Source organism: Trichomycterus rosablanca, unplaced genomic scaffold (assembly GCF_030014385.1).
Source record: "Trichomycterus rosablanca isolate fTriRos1 unplaced genomic scaffold, fTriRos1.hap1 scaffold_134, whole genome shotgun sequence".
Taxonomy (NCBI): Eukaryota; Metazoa; Chordata; class Actinopteri; order Siluriformes; family Trichomycteridae; genus Trichomycterus; species Trichomycterus rosablanca.
This window is the reverse complement of record NW_026946963.1, coordinates 91,510-111,641: the sequence shown is the minus strand read 5'-3', so window position 1 is coordinate 111,641 and position 20,132 is coordinate 91,510. Positions and strand designations below refer to the sequence as shown.

At 39.4% G+C, this 20,132-nt stretch overlaps 1 protein-coding gene across 3 annotated transcripts; it reads right to left on the bottom strand.

Annotated features, from left to right (window-relative positions):
- Positions 1–3,894: 3,894 nt before the first annotated feature.
- Positions 3,895–17,672, bottom strand: LOC134305237 (serine/threonine-protein kinase pim-2-like). 3 transcript variants are annotated; one of them, XM_062990114.1, is made up of 13 exons: positions 17,630–17,670; positions 7,608–7,947; positions 7,293–7,344; positions 6,663–6,763; positions 6,432–6,540; positions 6,193–6,268; positions 5,848–6,063; positions 5,539–5,633; positions 5,311–5,361; positions 4,734–5,106; positions 4,468–4,644; positions 4,177–4,285; positions 3,895–3,979 (listed from the first exon to the last, which is right to left on the bottom strand). In XM_062990114.1, the coding sequence occupies exons 2-13, from the start codon at positions 7,820–7,822 to the stop codon at positions 3,964–3,966; spliced, it is 1,590 nt and encodes a 529-aa protein (XP_062846184.1). In that variant the 5' UTR covers positions 7,823–7,947; positions 17,630–17,670; the 3' UTR covers positions 3,895–3,963. The 3 variants fall into 3 exon arrangements, with proteins under 3 accessions (XP_062846184.1, XP_062846185.1, XP_062846186.1); XM_062990115.1 differs by having other exon boundaries at positions 4,183–4,285; XM_062990116.1 differs by lacking the exon at positions 4,177–4,285 and having other exon boundaries at positions 17,630–17,672.
- Between the last annotated feature and the right edge of the window lie 2,460 nt (positions 17,673–20,132).

Below are 20,132 nucleotides of genomic sequence, written 5' to 3'. Positions count from 1 at the left end.
TTCATGTAAAAGCCCGCAAAGGGAACCTAACGATGCTCTGTTTCCTTGTGTTCTGCTAAAACAGCACACCGCTCCTGATGCGTAAAGCGACGCAGCGCACATTTCACATCTTATTACACGTAAAAATATGCTGAGGAAACCCGATCTTCTTGTAGACACAGGCTGAAAAGAGCAAACCAGACCTTGGTGTTTTCCACATGCATTTATAAGCGGATGTGAGCTTCATTTTCTACTAGAAAAATAGGCTGTTTAGTGCGAAGTAAAACACAGCTACCAAGCAGGACTAGGTCGAGTCCAGGGTGCTTAACTGTCATAGCTGAAAGAACAAATGGAAAAAATAATAATAAACATAATAATTTAGAATAATGATGAAGATAATAAGAAGAATATTACAATACACTGACATTTATTTCTGTTAGTTCTACTCATTTGTGCTGTAAGTTCTACAGAACATCCCCGTGTCAGCTTTAAGTTCACATATACTGACTCACATTTTTAAAACAACACATGGATCTCTATCTCTCTCACACACACGCACACACACACACCTGTAAAAGCTAGCAACAAACACAAGCATTGTCCATGTATATATTACACATTTTTAAACACTATTTAACCCACAGGTTTTATTTACCTTCAATAAAAACTCCTACACCGCTGCAGGTGTTTTAGTTGTACATTTTTTCCCCTAACATGTCTCTAATGCTACTTTCACAAGCACTGAAAGGTTTCTAAAGCATTTTGTTTGTTTTATTCCAATTTAACTTAAATTTTATCATACACTGCTCTATTCTCCCACTCTGTCTTATATCCTAGTATGGGTTATTTTTTGGGCTACATTGTCATGTTTCTTTGTCCCACCTAATTGTACAATACATTTTACATGTTTAAAACTGCAAAATTATTAAAATTACACTTTAGTTGCAGAAAAAAATCATGTGTAATACATCAAATCGATTGTGGACCAATTTACTGAGGAAAAGCTACAGTGGCCAAGAAGTGCAAAACAATTTAACATTTTAGAAAACAAATTTACAAGAGCTGAAACACTTTTACCAATGCCGAAACAAATTTACAAACGGCCGATCTGACGGAAAGGGTAGGTACAATACACAGGAAGTGCTCATTGCTTACCTGTTGCCAATCAAACTGTTTTGCAGGGATGAAGTGAACGGAGTTTGTGATGGTAACGCTAAACAATAGTGATGTGCAGATGAAGCCACATTAAAGCTTTTGAAGTTTTTCCTGATTGTGCTGAAAATAGCTGAGTGGGGGAGGAGGGGGGTGGTTATAGGGTTGCACCTATACAAAATATAACGTGTCTTACACCGTCATGAGAACATTATCAATATGTTTTATTTAGGGTGTTTAACAAATATTATTGTCATTCTTTATAATAATAAGTCAGATCCATATTTTAGGCAAAACAAGGCACTCTGCCCACTGCGCTACTCATACAGCGGTGTATTAAACAGGTTGTTATGCTGATAAACCTGCTCACACACACCGTTACTAAGAATTAAAGCGAATACTTAATATAATAACCAAACGCTTTCTAATTTCCACGGTAGCAGCAGTATCCTTCTGTTTCATACAAAGCTCATCCTGTATCAGTTCAATACGGAACGTGGCGTTTAGTCTCCAAATAAAGAACGATTCTGTATTTTACGGGGTGGTTGGTAACCCTACACTCTAAAAAGAAATGTGTTAAAAACGACACACACTATGTGGAATTTCAACACGTGAGGAGTGTGCTCAGGGACGACACATACTGTATGTTGTGTATATATATACAGTGTATCACAAAAGTGAGTACACCCCTCACATTTCTGCAAATATTTCATTATATCTTTTCATGGGACAACACTATAGACATGAAACTTGGATATAACTTAGAGTAGTCAGTGTACAGCTTGTATAGCAGTGTAGATTTACTGTCTTCTGAAAATAACTCAACACACAGCCATTAATGTCTAAATAGCTGGCAACATAAGTGAGTACACCCCACAGTGAACATGTCCAAATTGTGCCCAAAGTGTCAATAGTAGGTGGTATAGGTGGTTTAGACATTAATGGCTGTATATTGAGTTATTTTGAGGGAAGAATAAATTTACACTGTTATATAAGCTGCACACAGACTACTTTTCATTGTGTCAAAGTGTCATTTTGTCAGTGTTGTCCCATGAAAAGATATACTTAAATATCTGCAGAAATGTGAGGGGTGTACTCACTTTTGTGATACACTGTATATATATATATATATATATATATATTAAAGCAATAAGCCACGAGAGGCCGTGCGTTACTGCAATTTTATCACGGGGATGACGTTTTCGGCACGACGCGTAGCGAAGTGTGTGTGTGTGTGTGTGTGTGTGTGTGTGAATGAATGACGCCCCAGCTCGTTAGCTGCATTAAACTCATGGTTAATTGTAATGCAGTCACCATTTTGTGAATCCACATGTGCATGTTAATAAATGTATTTGCAAATTATTTGTACATTGACATGTAGTAAGTCATGTCAGTTTAATGAGAGTTAACTCAGTTTTAGTTTCACATTTCTTACCAGTGTTGGAAGTGATAAATATCTCAGGAAAACATTGTTCATGAGTTGTATATTATAATATATATATGATGTTATGATTTTGGAACATTATAATAGACATGTAGTCTATTGTACAGTATATTATATGAGTGCTATGTATAATAGACATGTATCATAGACATCCTTTAAAAGGGTATTGTATTTTTTGTTTCTTTGTTATATAAGTGTAACAAATATACTTTTGCATCTGACGTTGAGAATTGTAGCTAAAATGTTTGAGTACTGTAGCTAAGATGTGAGTAAATGGTTTATGTATTTGTTCATTCATTCCAGTAAAAGTTCTAACTGAGAAAACATCAGGGGTAAAACACATGTGTATTTGTGTAAGCGTAATTGTGTGTCAGAATCTAAGTGTGGATGTATATATGAGTGTGTGTGCATGTGAGTTTGTTGGTGTGCATGTCTATGTATACGTGTGTGAGCGTGTCTATGTATACGTGTGTGAGCATGTGTATGTGTGCATGTCTATGTATACGTGTGTCTATTGTGTGTGTGTTTGTGTATGAGTGTGCAGTTGCAGAGAGAGGTGTTCAGGCCCAGTGAGCTCAGCTGTCCAATCAGATGCTGAGGAATGATGGTGTTGAATGCTGAGCTGAAGTTAAACAGCATCCTAACATACAGATGTGTCATTTCTGTCCACATGTGTTAGAGCCAGATGAGGTGTGGTGGCTATGGCATCATCTGTTGAGCGGTTGGTATGATACATGAACTGCAGTGGGTCCATTGAGGGGGACAGCGGGGTCTTAACATGCTTAATGACGAGTTTCTCAAAGCACTTCATGACAAGAGGTGTGAGAGCTACAGGACGATAGTGGTTGAGGCAGGACACTGACCACTTCTTTAACAAAGGCACGATGATGGTTTGTGGCACTATTCTGTATTCATTCATTCATAGTCTGTTTTACCAAAGCTTTATCTTGGTCAGGGTTGCAGTGGGTCTGGTAACCATTGGAGAATGAGCTGAGTGAGATTGTGTAGTTAATTGTTTATTATTTGTGTTTTTGCTGTTTTTGGTTCGACCTAAATCTATTTTAAGTGATTGTTTAAATCTAGTGTGTGGTGCAGAGGTCTGGGAACAATTTGTGGTTCCAGAAACTTTTTACTTATAAATTCTCACACTAACAGATATTTGATCAATTATAAACTAGCTGAACTAACAAAATATTTGTGTCGTGGCTCTGTAGCTCTTTCAGTTCATGTGATTTGTTAATCATTTTGTCTCTGAGAACTTGAGGAATCTTCTTCACATTCACAGTGATTGTTACATGAAACTACATTGAAACCAGGTGTTATTTACACAATAACCTTTATTTTTATTTAAGGTCTTTCACACACACACAGTCTTCTTTCTATAATCTTCATCCACGCAGATGCCTGTAGAATAAACACACAAGAAATTACATTACAGAAACACAAAATACAATCAATATTTTAATAGTTTCATGTTATTACTTCTACTTATCCTAATTATATTAGCTTTACAATCTTTGTTAGTATTCTCTGTGATCTAGACCATATTACAAGATCTTTTAGATCTTTTAACTTATTAAGTCTGTTTCATTCTTACTAACCCTAACCTCATACTGTTCTCTGTAAACCACTCATGCTGAAGGATTTCTTTAAGGCTGAGACGTTTTTCAGGCTGTTTCTCCAGACACCTACTTATCAGATGGTAGCATGCTGTGTGCAGTGATAAAATGATATTAAAATGTTGTTGTATTTAAAACTAGATTTCTTATTTACACTTTCTATCATCGTAATGACAATATAAACTTGATCAAACTTTTTAAATCATGTTTTCATGCAGGTTTTACAGACTGTGTGTTTCTAGATCTTAATGTGAGCTGCTTCCATTTTCTTACTGTCAGAAAGTTCAGGTAAAAAGTCCAGGCCCCCATCAACAATCTCCACTTCATCCCCGAACGGCATCTCTCCACAAACTATGGTGTGCAGGAGTACGCCCAGACTCCACACAGTAGCAGGGCAGTCATACATTTCCTTCTCAACTATCCACTCAGGTGGAGCGTATGACTTAGTGCCTGAGTGAAAGGGAGAAATGCTTTAGAGAAATACTTCTCCACTCAAATCCATTTCATTCTGTAACTAAGTACTTCTGAGGGGAACTTACCTGAAAATGAGGTGTACGCTGTTTCCTTGTGTAAGTCCCCACAGCCAAAGTCGATCAGCTTGACCTCCAGTGTCTCTGTGTTCACCAGAAGATTTTCTGGCTTGATGTCCCGGTGAAAAACTCCACAATCATGGCAGTGAATTGCAGCCAGAACCACCTGCCACATGATGAGCTGAGCCACAGCTTCATTCATTGGGAACTGCTGAATGAAGTCAAAGAGGTCCATACAGGGGACGGGTCGCTCCAGGATTAGGATGTAGTGCTCGGGCGTGTCAAACCAATCCAGTAGTTTCAGCACAGAATTACAGTGAGGTGGCTTGGATACCATCTTCATTAACTCCACCTCCGCAGGAAGTGGGTACTTCTCTCCAGGCTAATAGAACAACAGACAAGGTTTGGAATCAGTAGTAGGTCTAAACTATGATGAGCAGGTCTGTTAGTAAAGATCTGGGCTGGTCTAAGGCAGTAAGTGGACCAACAGTTTTGGTCTAGATCTGGTCTATGAAGGTTTTTATCTTGTCTAAACCTTGTTGAGTCTTTGTGATACTTTATTAGTAAAAGAAAAAGATGAACTTACAATAGTGATGAATCTGTCGCGGGGGTCCTTCAGCACATATTTCACAGCAACCTGTTCACAAATACAAACACAATTAGTGGATTTAGTTGTACAGAAGTAATAATAATAAACATTAGGGTTTAGTTAAAGAATCTCATCATCCAAATAGAACATTTCTCCTTCTGATTGTATCTTATTAATGTGTAATGCTCTACACTTCCTGTCTTGTGTTTATGTGCTGATGTTCACCTGTTTCCCATCTGCATTACAAACACCAGCATAAACCGCACCACAGCCTCCTTCTCCCAGCAGCTCTCCCACAGTGTAGCAACAATCAAAACTCTCTGTAAAAGTGATTTTTATTCCATTTAAGTCAAATTCACATAGAAAATGTACATCATATCAGCAGTACTAAATATCTGTTATATAAAGGCTGTCAGTGGTGTTTGGCTGTATTCTGTATTTCTGCAGGTGTAATATAATCTCTATTGGTTGATGTAGCAGGTAACAGATGTACAACAATATATTATTACAGGAATTAGTGGAGATTAAACTGACCTTCATGGTTCAGGATGTTGAAGAAATGAACGCTGGTGGTTGGATCCTCTGGGCTTTCTTCATTGCTCAGGATTTCTTCTTCTGCACCTACAGAACAAACCCCTGAAAAGCTGTATGTACTATACTTACCACCGCTCTCAACAGAGGCATCAGAGTCATTCAACTCAGCAGCACATTCAAAGATCACTTCACCAAGGCTGATCTCAGCTACAGAGGCTAAAGGTCAAAGGTAGGAAGGTGTCGAGGGAAGAAGGTGAAACAGAAACAGTCAAACAGAAACAGTTCAGCTATTTTGAAGCTAAAGTCTGCAGGTAAGGTTTGATTCAGCTGTAATCTCAATATTACCTGAAGCTTCAGATGCTTTTTGATGCTGATCTGAGTCTGAACTAACTGCAGACAATGACGACTTCCTGTCTAGTGTCTATCAAACAGATCATACTGGTGTTACACAGATGCAAATAAAATATCATACAGGGAACAACATCACAATTCACACTTAATGTTTTTAAATGAGAGACTTTGTGTTGCTGTATTATTACATCATTAGATATATACACGTCTCAGTGATTCTCAGAAGGTGTTACCTCCCAGCTGTCTGATCTGCCAGCATCATCAGGCTTGGTAATGATGTTCTGTATTACTTTCATCCAAGCCTGTCCAATCTCTTCTGAATCAGCTTTCAAAAAACACCTCCTTCACACACACACACACACACACAATACACATTTTAATAATATAATTTATGTATTTTGTGTGAGAAAGGTGTTTACAAATGTAATATATATAAATGAGTATTATTATTGAACAGCACTCACTTAGTGGGTGAAACCAGCTGGAAGTGAAAGCTGTGTCTGATGTTCTCACAGTGTTCAATCCTACACAATCTCACATCTTCTATCAGCACAGTCGCCTCACGCTGGTTACAAACAAACAAAATTTACACCAAAAATAACACATGATCCTAAAAGCACATTTTAACAGTTCATGCTGTATAATGTTTAGTTTTACTGAATGTAAAGTGTTCTTGTGTCTATATGAGGTTCCTCCAGGTACTTTGGTTACCTTACACAACCCCAAAGCATGCAGAAGGTGGAGTGGCTACCCTGAAATGCCTTTGTGTGTACGTGGGTAGTTAAATGGGTGAGTGAGTGGTGCTCTGCATGAGCAGGGACAGAGTAGTGTGTTTAGGACAGGACAAGATTGAGACGAATGATCTGCTGTGGTGACCCCTAACTGATTTAAATCCCAGCAGTGCTATTGACCAGCCAGACATCGACACAGACGTCATGGGCCATGTCTCAGGATTGGTGGCTGAAGCCCCTGTGATGATTGGCACTTTGTTCAGGTGATTCCTGCCTTGTGTCCAGTGTTTCCCTGTGTAACCAGACCCCCGAGACCCTGACCAAGGAAAATGAAATCAGGTTGGAAAAGGTCATGTGACTCACCTTAGACTTGCTCTTGTAAATGAGCTGATTGTCCTTAATCATAAACCAGCGCCTGCAGAGAAAAACACAGAAACAGCTGCAGCTACTGAATATTACTGACAATATTACTGCAGGAATGAAACTGTTCAGTACATCAGGGTTTGTTCAGTGCTTTATTTCATGTCAACAAGTTTTGTGTATCACTTTTTATCTAATATAATATTTTATCTGAGGATTTATTTATTTTGATCAGTTAATTAAGTAAATAAGTGAATAAAAAATACTGATATTTAATGAAAATAAAACGTTTTGAATCCACTTGAGCTTTCTACAAACCTGTTCCATGTCTTAAACACATTGCTGGCCCTCTTGAACAGAAATCCCTCCATAACGATTCTGTTCTCTCTGTCCACATCGTATTTCTGTCTGCTGTCCTCATTCAGGTCGTCCTGAGAAGACGTCCGAGGACGGGTCAGACAAACCGGCCAACAAAAGAATCTCTGCATTAAAGAAGCACGTTGGTTCTCACGTCTCTTCTGTTTCTCAGCCATGATGAGTGAAGAGGTGAAAACAGAGCAGCTTCACCAAACCCGAACTTTTATTCCATCAGGATTTAATAGAGGAGCTCAGAACAGCGACTGTGACGTCACCCAGTTCTACAGTGGAGCTGAAACAACTTCAACTCCATTTACAGCCAATCACACACACACACACATACACATATTACACACACACACACACACACACACACAATTACATATTACACACACACACACACACACACAATTACATATTACATGTGGTTACTGTGTGTGTATTGTACACTCAGTATCATTAAACACACACACACACACACACAATTACATATTACATGTGGTTACTGTGTGTGTATTGTACACTCAGTATCATTAAACACACACACACACACACACACACAATTACATATTACATGTGATTACTGTGTGTGCATTGTACACTCAGTATCATTAACACACACACACACACACACACACACACACACACACACACACACACACACACACACACACACACACGTCTTCCAAAAAATAGGACTTAAACATATCATGAATAATAAACTGCGTTTATACTTTAATAAAGCCTCTATAGAGCAGTAAAGAACATGTTGCACTATAGATTAGTTATTTATTACATTAATGTGTTATCTTTGTGTTTTAATAATCTTTATATTAATAATTAATAAGCTTTAGGACTGTTTGTTTGTTTTTTCCTTTTTTTTTTGTAATGGCAATATTTTCTGTAATGTAAAATTGATATGCTTTTGTGTGAAGTCATTATTTACTCAGTAATTAAACTTTAGTATTTTAATAGTTAATAAAAGACTAATATAGTTATTAAAATAGTGTTTTAAATCGTTAATAATTATCAGTGCGACCATTTTGTGTTTAAATTGTGTATAAACTTTATTATTCATTATTTTATTACTATGAATAACACAGTTGATGCTTTTGTATGAAACTGGTGATGTGGGTGTAGGTTTGGTTTTGTGTCACTAGGTGGATCCACTAACACAGTTCATTTAAACTTTCATGTAAATTATATAAACCCAAACCCAACAAAATAAACCCAAAATAAACAAGCACTAACATGTTTTACCAAATCTACTTCATTTCTTCCAAAAGATCTGAAATACTAATTTGTCTGACCACAATAAACGTTTCCACTGTGTGATGGTCCATCCCAGATACTGCTGAGCACAGAGAACCTGACACCACTTTTGGACATGGCTAACAAAAGACAGGCATGTCCAAAGTCCGGCCTGCAGGACAATCATGACCCGAGGTCGGATTTTATATGACCCACGTCTTCTGTCTTAAGTTGCATTAGTTGTGGCCCGCCAGCACAGTCAAATAGAAAAAAAATTAATTATACAATAGATGCAATTCTCCTTTTACTAATTGGTGGCAGCAACACTGTAAGTACGCATTCATGAGAAGTGACAAAACCGTCAATGAGACTCGTTGAGGTGATAAAAGCGACACAGGTTGTACAAACAACGATTAACGGAAACAAAATGTAACGTGACGTATTGTACTAAAACAACGACCTAAGAATTTGAGTGGTGGAGAGAACTTATGCCCAGTAATAATTTAGAGAAACTCAGAGTTCATGTGTCATTCTTTTAGTACATAAAGCCATGATAAGTTTTATTTTTGTAAATGTATCCCGTCTTATTTTACAGAGTTTCTGAAAGTTTTAAAATTCAGTTAGAAATTCAGATAGCTTTTTCTGTATGTTCTGATTTGTTCACCTGAATGCGTACATTTGGTTGTTATTCGCTGTGTAAAATGATTAAATAACAGCGTATTTATATGCATATTTTATTATTTTAAATAATGTCATCAGGGACTGTTGTCTCCCGGGTACTTTCACATTATCAAATTTGGCCCTCCTAGAAAAAAGTTTGGACACCACTGACATAAGGCTTCTTTTACACAGTAAAGTTTTAAATTGCATTTGTGCATGTAACTCTGTATTCTTGTGCTTTACAAAGGTTTACCAGTATAATCCCTCACCCATGTGGTTATATCAGCTACTGATGAATAATGATTGTAGATACAGTTTTATCTGAGGGATTAGAGATCACTGGTGTTCAGTTTAGGCTTGTGCTCTTGACAATGACCCGAAGCACACACCCAAAGAGAACAAAGGAGTGGCTTTAGAGAAAGTCTGTTCGTGTCCTTGAGAGTCCACACCTGAATCCAGTGGAGCATCTGTGGAAGGAGATGAAAATGGCTGTGTACAAATGCTCCCCATCCAACCTGATGGAGTTTGCAAGGATATGCCAAGAGGAATGTCCAGAAACAAGTGTGCCAAGCTCGTAGCTTCTTTCCCAAGATGCACTGAAGCCGTAATTGCTGCCAAGCGTGCATCATCCAAGCTTTAAGCTAAGGGTGTGTACAGATATGTAACCCCTAAATAAAGGATTTATGTCTGTAAAATAAAATTACATATTTTCTAAACCCTGTTTTCACTTTGTATTTATTGGTGATTGTGTGTTAATGTCTGAAGAAAAAATTATAGAATGAGTCTGTAACATAATTAAACATGGAGAAGGTAAAAGGGGTGTGCAGACTTTCCAGCTTGACTGTATATACCCTTCCAATATGCTGTTAAAACACAGAACACATAAGTGAAAAACAATATGATATACACAAGTGCAGATAAAATAAAAACAGTATAATAAATACAAAGACCTACAACAAATACACAAGAAATTTCTAATCTGGGGAGTCACGTGACGCCGTACATGGATTCGGCAGCGGTCGGTTAGAGCTCCCAACACGACACCCCCATTCCATCCCTTTTTTGAGAGTTTGGTCCTGTATTATTTTTACTGACAGATGATAATTCTGTTACTGATGTCCACGAGTAGAAAAAAGTTGGACCTTACCCCAAATGCGTCTCCGGTAAAGAAAAAGGTGAAGTGGACCAACTCTCAGGTTGGTGAGGTGGACCAACTCTCAGCTGCCTCAGACCAACATGGCGGATCCTCTCGCTCGTTTAGAGCAAACGATATTAGCTGAAATTTCGGTAATGAGGGGGGAATTCGCAACACACATGTCTACGATCCAGAACATGTGTTCGAAGCTCGACTACCTTACAGGTGAGCAAAGAAAACAGAAGAAACTTCTTTTAGAGCATTCGTCTCGTTTGGAGGCCCTAGAACAGAAAGTGGTCGACATGCAAGACCGGAGCAGGCGTAACAACTTGCGCATGGTTGGTATACCGGAGGGTGCTGAAAAAGATGACCCGATCGGCTTCATCAAAAGGCAGCTCCCGATTTGGCTACCGGCGCTGGTTAACCAAGAGCTGGAAGTGGAGCGAGCTCATCGCGTTCATTCCAGAGCATCGGCGGATTACGGCAGACCTCGCGCTTTCATTTTCAAGTTGCTATGCTGCAAGGATCGGGATCTCATCCTCAAAGAGTGCCATCGCTCCGGCCAGCTGACATGGAACAGCTCGAATCTGAGTTTCTTCCCCGATTTCTCTCCAACCACGGCCAAGAAACGCAGTGCTTTCAGCGCGGTGAAAAAAGCAATGAGAGAAGCAGGTGTTCAGTCTTTTCTCCTATATTCAGCGGTCCTCAAAGTGATTCAAAACGCTCGGCGGTTTCTGGACCCTGATGCAACGTCTTTATGAGCGCTGACCGGTAACTAGATATGAGCAACTATACGCACTGTTCCGATTATTATAATTTGTTTATTTTTCTCATTAATACTATGCGTGCTACTCTTTATGGGACCATACTCCCCCTTTTTTGCGCTCTTTAATGGTAGGAGGTGTGGGGATGTCGTGGTATTGGGATGTGGCTGCTGGCTAGGTCGATGTCGTTGCCACGGGCCTGGATAAGGGTGGGTTGTGGACGTGGACATGGACCTGTTTGTGGACATGGACCAACTGTGTTGATTAAATCATCTAAGTCATCATCGTGTATACTCGATCCTGTTCCAACTCGTTTACTTAAAGATTTACTCCCAGCTATTGTAGAGCCCCTGCTTACATTAATCAATGCATCCCTTAGCCTTGGGTATGTACCTAAATTGTTTAAAAGTGCTGTTATTAAACCCCTGATTAAAAAACCTAATCTTGATCCACATGTACTAGCTAATTATAGGCCAATTTCAAACCTTCCTTTTGTTTCTAAAATATTAGGAAAAAGTCGTTTCCAAACAATTATGTTCTTATTTGAATGAAAATTGTATTCATGAAAAATTTCAATCAGGATTTAGACCCAATCATAGTACCGAAACCGCATTAATTAGAGTAGTTAACGAGTTGTTAATGTCTTCTGATAATGGATGTGTCTCTTTTCTTGTTCTATTAGATCTTAGTGCAGCGTTTGATACGGTCGATCATAACATTTTACTGGAGAGGCTAGAAAATACAGTAGGTGTTAAAGGACTCGCACTCTCTTGGTTTCAATCATATCTGACTGACCACTCGCAATTTGTTTATGTAAATAATAAATGCTCGGAAACTACAAAAGTAAAGTGTGGTGTTCCACAGGGGTCGGTACTTGGACCGCTATTATTTACACTCTATATGCTTGCACTAGGTGAAATTATTCATAAACATGGCATAAAATTTCACAAAATGATACTGACACAATCAGTAAGATTGAAGATTGTGTAAACGACATAAAAAACGGGATGTCGTGTAATTTTCTTTTACTTAATTCAGATAAAACTGAGGTTTTACTTGTTGGCTCTAAAGCTACAAGAGACAAGTTGTCTAACCTGGTGCTAAACCTAAACACTTTCTCTGTTACTCCTAGCCCAGATGTAAAAAACTTGGGTGTCACAATAGATTCAGATCTTTCCTTTGATACACACATTAATAATATTACTAGAGTTGCTTTCTATCATTTGCGTAATATCTCTAAAATAAGAAATATACTATCCGTTAATGACACTGAAAAACTGATCCATGCGTTTATAACTTCTCGGTTAGATTATTGTAATGCTCTTCTAACTGGATGCTCTGGTAGATCCATAAACAAACTCCAGTTAGTTCAAAATGCAGCAGCTCGAGTGCTAACTAGAACTAAAAAATTTGATCATATTAGTCCTGTTCTATCATCTCTACACTGGCTGCCAATTAAATTCCGCATTGATTACAAAATACTTTTACTAACCTATAAAGCGCTACATGGTCTGGCTCCACAGTATCTGAGTGAACTTATTAATCACTACAACCCAGCGTGTCCACTTCGTTCACAAGATGCAGGGTTACTTATAGTTCCTAAAATTAAAAAGACCACAGCTGGTGGAAGAGCATTTTCTTACAAAGCTCCACAACTTTGGAATAATCTTCCTGCCTCTATTTGGGATTCGGACACAGTCTCAATGTTTAAGTCTAGACTGAAAACATATTTATTTTCTCAGGCTTTTGATTAATATAGACAAAGGCGCAGAGCTTGGGGGTTCTTGGTCATAGAAACTTGTGGTGATCAGGGATGTTGGGTTGCTGTCGTTCTGCCTCTCTTATCCGATCACTCAGGTTTGATGACGGTGGGGAGATGGGCGCTGATGTCCTGTGAAAGCCTTCATGACCTTGTTACCTGCTCGCTCTCCCTTTTAGTTATGCTGTAATAATTAGGGCTGCCGGAGCCTAAAACTCTCTGTAAAACTGTTTTACTCAACTAGCATTGTACATTATTAACTACATTCTCTGTTGTTTTACTCCAAGGGCATTCTGGTGGGAACCTGTTTACACGCCAAGGTTAAGGATTAAAGTCGAGACTGCCGTGGCGACGACACTGTTCCTGCCGGATGTGATGGGTCTGGAGTAATTTCCACCAAGATTGACAAGAAGTCACTACAGACTTTATTGAAGATTATTTATCTATTCATTACCAGTTATAACTTTTAGTTCATTTAATTCTGTGTTTATATGCTTTGTGTAAATTATGTATTTATTTAAAGTTTCCTCCAGACCACCCAAGAAGGATGGGCCCTGCTGAGTCTGGTTCCTCTCAAGGTTTCTTCCTGTAATTTTTAGGGAGTTTTTCCTTGCCACAGTCGCCCTCGGCTTGCTCAACAGGGGTTTTTGTATCTGTTGGTCATGGATTTTGTAAAGTTGCTTTGTGACAATGTCTATTGTAAAAAGCGCTATATAAATAAAGTTGACTTGACTTGACTTGACATAGCCTGTAGCTGTATTTACTTAACCAGTGCTTTAAAAGTATACATTGTAATTGGTTGCAGTAGAGAACAGGCTGCAACCAATCAGCAGCCACTTGTACTGCTTATGTTTAGTCACTTCATCATCGGCCTTTCCCAAACCGTTCTCTCCTCACTAACACTCCACTACAGAGTCACACTCCATATGAAGTCACACTGTGCTGTGAAGGGAGCTTCCAATTAAGGGGAGGGTCTAAATTCAGGAGTCAACTCTGGGACGCCCTCTTTGCTTTCGAGCGTAATAAGGAAGCTGCCGTCACCATGGCTACAGATAGATGCCTTTCTCGCCTTACCGTCATGTCTTGCGCTCCGTTATCATTTCAGCATCTCCAAGCGGAAATACGAGCTTAGGAGACGCAAGAACCTGCTACTTTATAACTAGTATAAATGTATAGTTATGTTTTAATTCTCCAAAAAATGGTGTTACAGTTTTTCTCAATTGCTTTGGTGCATTTCTCTGATCAGAATTAAAATTCTCATAACTGTTAGTTCAGCCTCCACAAGATTTAGTCATTTGTGCACATCATAGTAGCAGTTTCTCATTCCTTCCAACAAATTACAAATGCTTTTGGACATGCATCAATTGCTTCCATACAATTCTCTGCTGTTTTATAACATTATCATTTGCTTATGTCATGTCTGTCAAAATGAACTATACTTATGAATGCTGAATAGTCATTCCCAATAAAACTAATAGTCCTCATTTCATTGCTTAAATCATTACATACAAAAATGTTGAACTATTTCTCAAGATCAGTCAAGCAAATCTTACCAAAACATTTGCTGACTTTTTTTAGACACTCTTTACTGGGACATAATACCTGAGAATGAGAGGGGTCTAAATGGAGACCATCTGAACAAGTATGTTGTAATATGGGATAATGTGAGTTTTTACCACTCAGATTTGGTCAGACAGTGGTTTGCAGCACATGAAAGGATGCTGGTGGAATATCTCCCTCCCTACTCCTCATTCCTTAATCCAATAGAGGAGTTTTTCTCTGCCTGGAGGTGGAAGGTATATGACCGGCATCCACATACCCAAATGGCCCTGCTAGTGGCCATGGATGCAGCATGTGATGACATCACAGCAGAGTCCTGCAGAGGGTGGATTTGCTACTTAAGGAGATACTTTCCTTACTGCATTGCCAGGGATGATATTCGCTGTAATGTCTATGAAAATATGTGGCCAGACAGACAGGAATGTCTGGATGTGCAAGAATGATTTACAGTACTGTGTATGTTGTATGTTCCAATTCAGTTCCAATATGTACTGCAATATTGTTTACAGTTGTGCACAGCTCTACCCAAAGGGTGTTTCTTATGTTTGTTGTAAATAAGTTTGTACTTTGCTATAGCACAATGCTGTGAACAAATTAGAATTGCAAAGAGCATATGCAGTAAAAATGTGAAACATACAGTGTATCACAAAAGTGAGTACACCCCTCACATTTCTGCAGATATTTAAGTATATCTTTTCATGGGACAACACTGACAAAATGACACTTTGACACAATGAAAAGTAGTCTGTGTGCAGCTTATATAACAGTGTCAATTTATTCTTCCCTCAAAATAACTCAATATACAGCCATTAATGTCTAAACCACCGGCAACAAAAGTGAGTACGCCCCTAAGAGACTACACCCCTAAATGTCCAAATTGAGCACTGCTTGTCATTTTCCCTCCAAAATGTCATGCGACTTGTTAGTGTTACTAGGTCTCAGGTGTGCATAGGGAGCAGGTGTGTTCAATTTAGTAGTACAGCTCTCACACTCTCTCATACTGGTCACTGAAAGTTCCAACACTGCACCTCATGGCAAAGAACTCTCTGAGGATCTTAAAAGACTAATTGTTGCGCTACATGAAGATGGCCAAGGCTACAAGAAGATTGCCAACACCCTGAAACTGAGCTGCAGCACAGTGGCCAAGATCATCCAGCGTTTTAAAAGAGCAGGGTCCACTCAGAACAGACCTCGCGTTGGTCGTCCAAAGAAGCTGAGTGCACGTGCTCAGCGTCACATCCAACTGCTGTCTTTGAAAGATAGGCGCAGGAGTGCTGTCAGCATTGCTGCAGAGATTGAAAAGGTGGGGGGTCAGCCTGTCAGTGCTCAGACCATACGCCGCACACTACATCAAATTGGTCTGCATGGCTGTCACCCCAGAAGGAAGCCTCTTCTGAAGTCTCTACACAAGAAAGCCCGCAAACAGTTTGCTGAAGACATGTCAACAAAGGACATGGATTACTGGAACCATGTCCTATGGTCTGATGAGACCAAGATTAATTTGTTTGGTTCAGATGGTCTCAAGCATGTGTGGCGGCAATCAGGTGAGGAGTACAAAGATAAGTGTGTCATGCCTACAGTCAAGCATGGTGGTGGGAATGCCATGGTCTGGGGCTGCATGAGTGCAGCAGGTGTTGGGGAGTTACATTTCATTGAGGGACACATGAACTCCAATATGTACTGTGAAATACTGAAGCAGAGCATGATCCCCTCCCTCCGGAAACTGGGTCGCAGGGCAGTGTTCCAGCATGATAATGACCCCAAACACACCTCTAAGACGACCACTGCTTTATTGAAGAGGCTGAGGGTAAAGGTGATGGACTGGCCAAGCATGTCTCCAGACCTAAACCTAATAGAACATCTTTGGGGCATCCTCAAGCGAAAGGTGGAGGAGCGCAAAGTCTCGAATATCCGCCAGCTCCGTGATGTCGTCATGGAGGAGTGGAAAAGCATTCCAGTGGCAACCTGTGAAGCTCTGGTAAACTCCATGCCCAGGAGAGTTAAGGCAGTTCTGGGAAATAATGGTGGCCACACAAAATATTGACACTTCAGGAACTTTCACTAAGGGGTGTACTCACTTTTGTTGCCGGTGGTTTAGACATTAATGGCTGTATATTGAGTTATTTTGAGGGAAGAATAAATTGACACTGTTATATAAGCTGCACACAGACTACTTTTCATTGTGTCAAAGTGTCATTTTGTCAGTGTTGTCCCATGAAAAGATATACTTAAATATCTGCAGAAATGTGAGGGGTGTACTCACTTTTGTGATACACTGTACATATTGAGTGTCTTGTACTCATTTACCTCACTAAATACAGTAATGTGTAACTTAACTGTAGATTTCAGATGGGTGTGCTAATAGTGTATAGTGCTGTCTTGAGCATTTTTAGGTAGTGTCACCATGATCTGACTTTTTTGTATTGGAAAACACTTACAGAGTGAACTGTCATAATGAAAACATGACAAAGCCATTTGACTATTTTGTTCATAAACAATGGAGTCAGGACTTTTTATTTTGATGACACTGACACTTTCATTGACATGAATACTTGCTTTTGAGGAATGAACTTTCCATTTGGAGCAAGTGACACGCTTTTGCAAGTTATCAACTAGGTTTTGCAGTTTGTACTAATTGTTTTGAGAAATGCACTTACTGTTGTGCAAATGTTAATAGTGATGTGAGAAATGCACCAAAGCCACTGAGAAATTTATGAAGTTTAAGTTCACCGATCACAGATTTCATTACTTTCTTTAAAAAGACTGAAGAAGACTGTGCCTACATTTTCCCTAACACCTTATGAGGATAATTTAATATAATATTTTACATTTGTAAGGTGTTTCCTCCATTCACCTTTCCTAGCTGCACTTCTGTGGAGTGTGGTGGTTGAGTGTGCTCTTGTGTTCACTCGCTGTTGAAGGGTTTTACAGTTCACTTCCCCTCCGTCCTAATTACTTTGGAACAGCCCTTAATGTGGCGAGCACTCCACGTGAACGCTCAAACGGAGGTGGAGTGGAGAGGCGGATTGGGATTGGGGACATATCTGTTATTGGTTGCAGTGGAAAACAGGCTGCAACCAATCAGCAGCCACTTGTACTGCAAAATGACAGAAAGAGAGAACAACCAAACACGACATTACAATAATTTTTTACCAACATGGTCACATGTTTTCATTTTACCATTTCATGTTATTTTTTTTTACAATTCTCCAAAAGTGTTCTAAGAGGGCGACATTACAAAGATTTTTTCTATTATGGTCACAAGACATACATTATATTGCCTTAAGTATTCACTCACCTGCCTTCACACCTATATGAACTTGAGTGATGCATTATTCTTAATTCATAGGGTTTAAAATGATGTACCCTTAGCAGCTATAACAGCTTCAACTCTTCAAGGAAGGCTTTCCACAAGGTTTAGGAATGTGTTTATGGGAATTTTGACCATTCTTTCAGAAGCGCATTTGTGAGGTCAGATACTGATGTTGGACGAGAAGGCCTGGCTCACCGTCTCAGCTCTAATTCATCCCAAAGGTGTTCTATCGAGTTGAGGTCAGGACTCTGTGAAGACCAGTCGAGTTATTGCACACCAAACTCGCTCGTCTAAGTCTTTATGCATTATCTCTGGTGCACAGTCATGTTGGAACAGGAAGGGACCATCACCAAACTGGGAACACAAAGTTGGGAGCATGAAATTGTCCACAATCTCTTGGTCTGCTGAAGCATTAAGGTTTCCTTTCACTGGAACTAAGGGGCCGAGACCAACTCCTGAAAAACAACCCCACACCATGACCCCCCCCCTCCACCACACTTTACACTCGGCACAATGCAGTCAGACGAGTACCGTTCTCCTGGCAACTGCCAAACCCAGACTCGTTCATCGGGTTGCCAGACAGAGAAGCGTGATTCATCACTCTAGAGAACACGTCTCCACTGCTCTAGAGTCCAGTGGCGGTGTGCTCTACACCACTGCATCCGACGTGTTGCATTATGCTTGGTGTTGTAAGGCTTGGATGCATTCCATGAAGCTCTCTACACACTGTTCTTGAGCTAATCTGAAGGCCACAAGAAGTTTGGAGGTCTGTATTGATTGGCTCTGCAGAAAGTTGGCGACCTCTGCGCACTGTGCCTCAGCATCCGCTCTCTGTCATTTTACATGGACTAGCACTTTGTGGCTGAGTTGCTGTCATCCCCAATCGCTTCCACTTTGTTTTAATACCACCGACAGTCGATTGTGGAATATTTAGTAGCGAGGACATTTCACGACTGGACTTGTTGCACAGGTGGCATCTTATTACAGTACCATGCTGGAATCCACTGGGCTCCTGAGACCCATTCTTTCACTAATGTTTGTAGAAGCAGTCTGCATGCCTAGGTGCTTGATTTTATACACCTGTGGCCATGGAAGTGATTGGAACACCTGAATTCAATTATTTGGATGGGTGAGTGAATACGTTTGGCAATATAGTGTATTAACATTTCAGATTACTTTTTTTTACAATTCTCCAAAAGTGCCAAAAGAGGGCAACATCACAAGATTTTTTTTACCCTTGTTAACAAGATCTCATATTGCCATATCATAACTCATTTTTAACAGTTCTTTAAAAGTGCCACAAGAAGGCAACATCAGATTTTTTTCAACATGATCACAAGATCTCGTATTATATCATATTACTTTTTTTTTTACAATTCTCCAAAAGTTCCACAAGAGGAGGTTTGCATGTTCTCCCTTTGTCTGCATGGTTTTCCTCCAGATGCTAAGTTTTTTTTCCCACAGTCCAAAGACATAAAAGTGCCACAAGAGGGCAACATCTCAAATATATATATTTTTTTTACCATGGTCACATGATCTCATATTACCATATCTGTTACATGTACATGGTTAGTCATGGTTTAAAGGTACAGTAATTGCTGGTACATAACTCAGTGAAGAGGTGTAAAAATAAGCAGAAAACCAGATTCATACCCAGCTAAATCAACTTCACTTAGCAGGTCTTTAAATGTTACAGGTTTTTACAAACAAAGTGTATTAATTAGAGAACACAAATGTACACACTGGAACTTAAAATCCAACAAAGCTCCCACTCACAAAGTGAACTGTAGACGGTGCCAAATAAAACAAATAAGAAAAACAGCTAAACTGCCTAATCAGGCCTAAACTAACTAACAAAGAAAAAAAATACAAGGGGAAGCACCCACTTTTTACCTAATAGGCTAAACATAATAATACCTACATGTATGAATGTATGGCTGCCTTCTTTCCTGTTCACAATGGGGAAAGTGGGTAAGGAAGAAGGAGAAAAATGAACAATCTTTACAAAACTGATGGCAAAACAAACACAAAGCCAAAATTACAG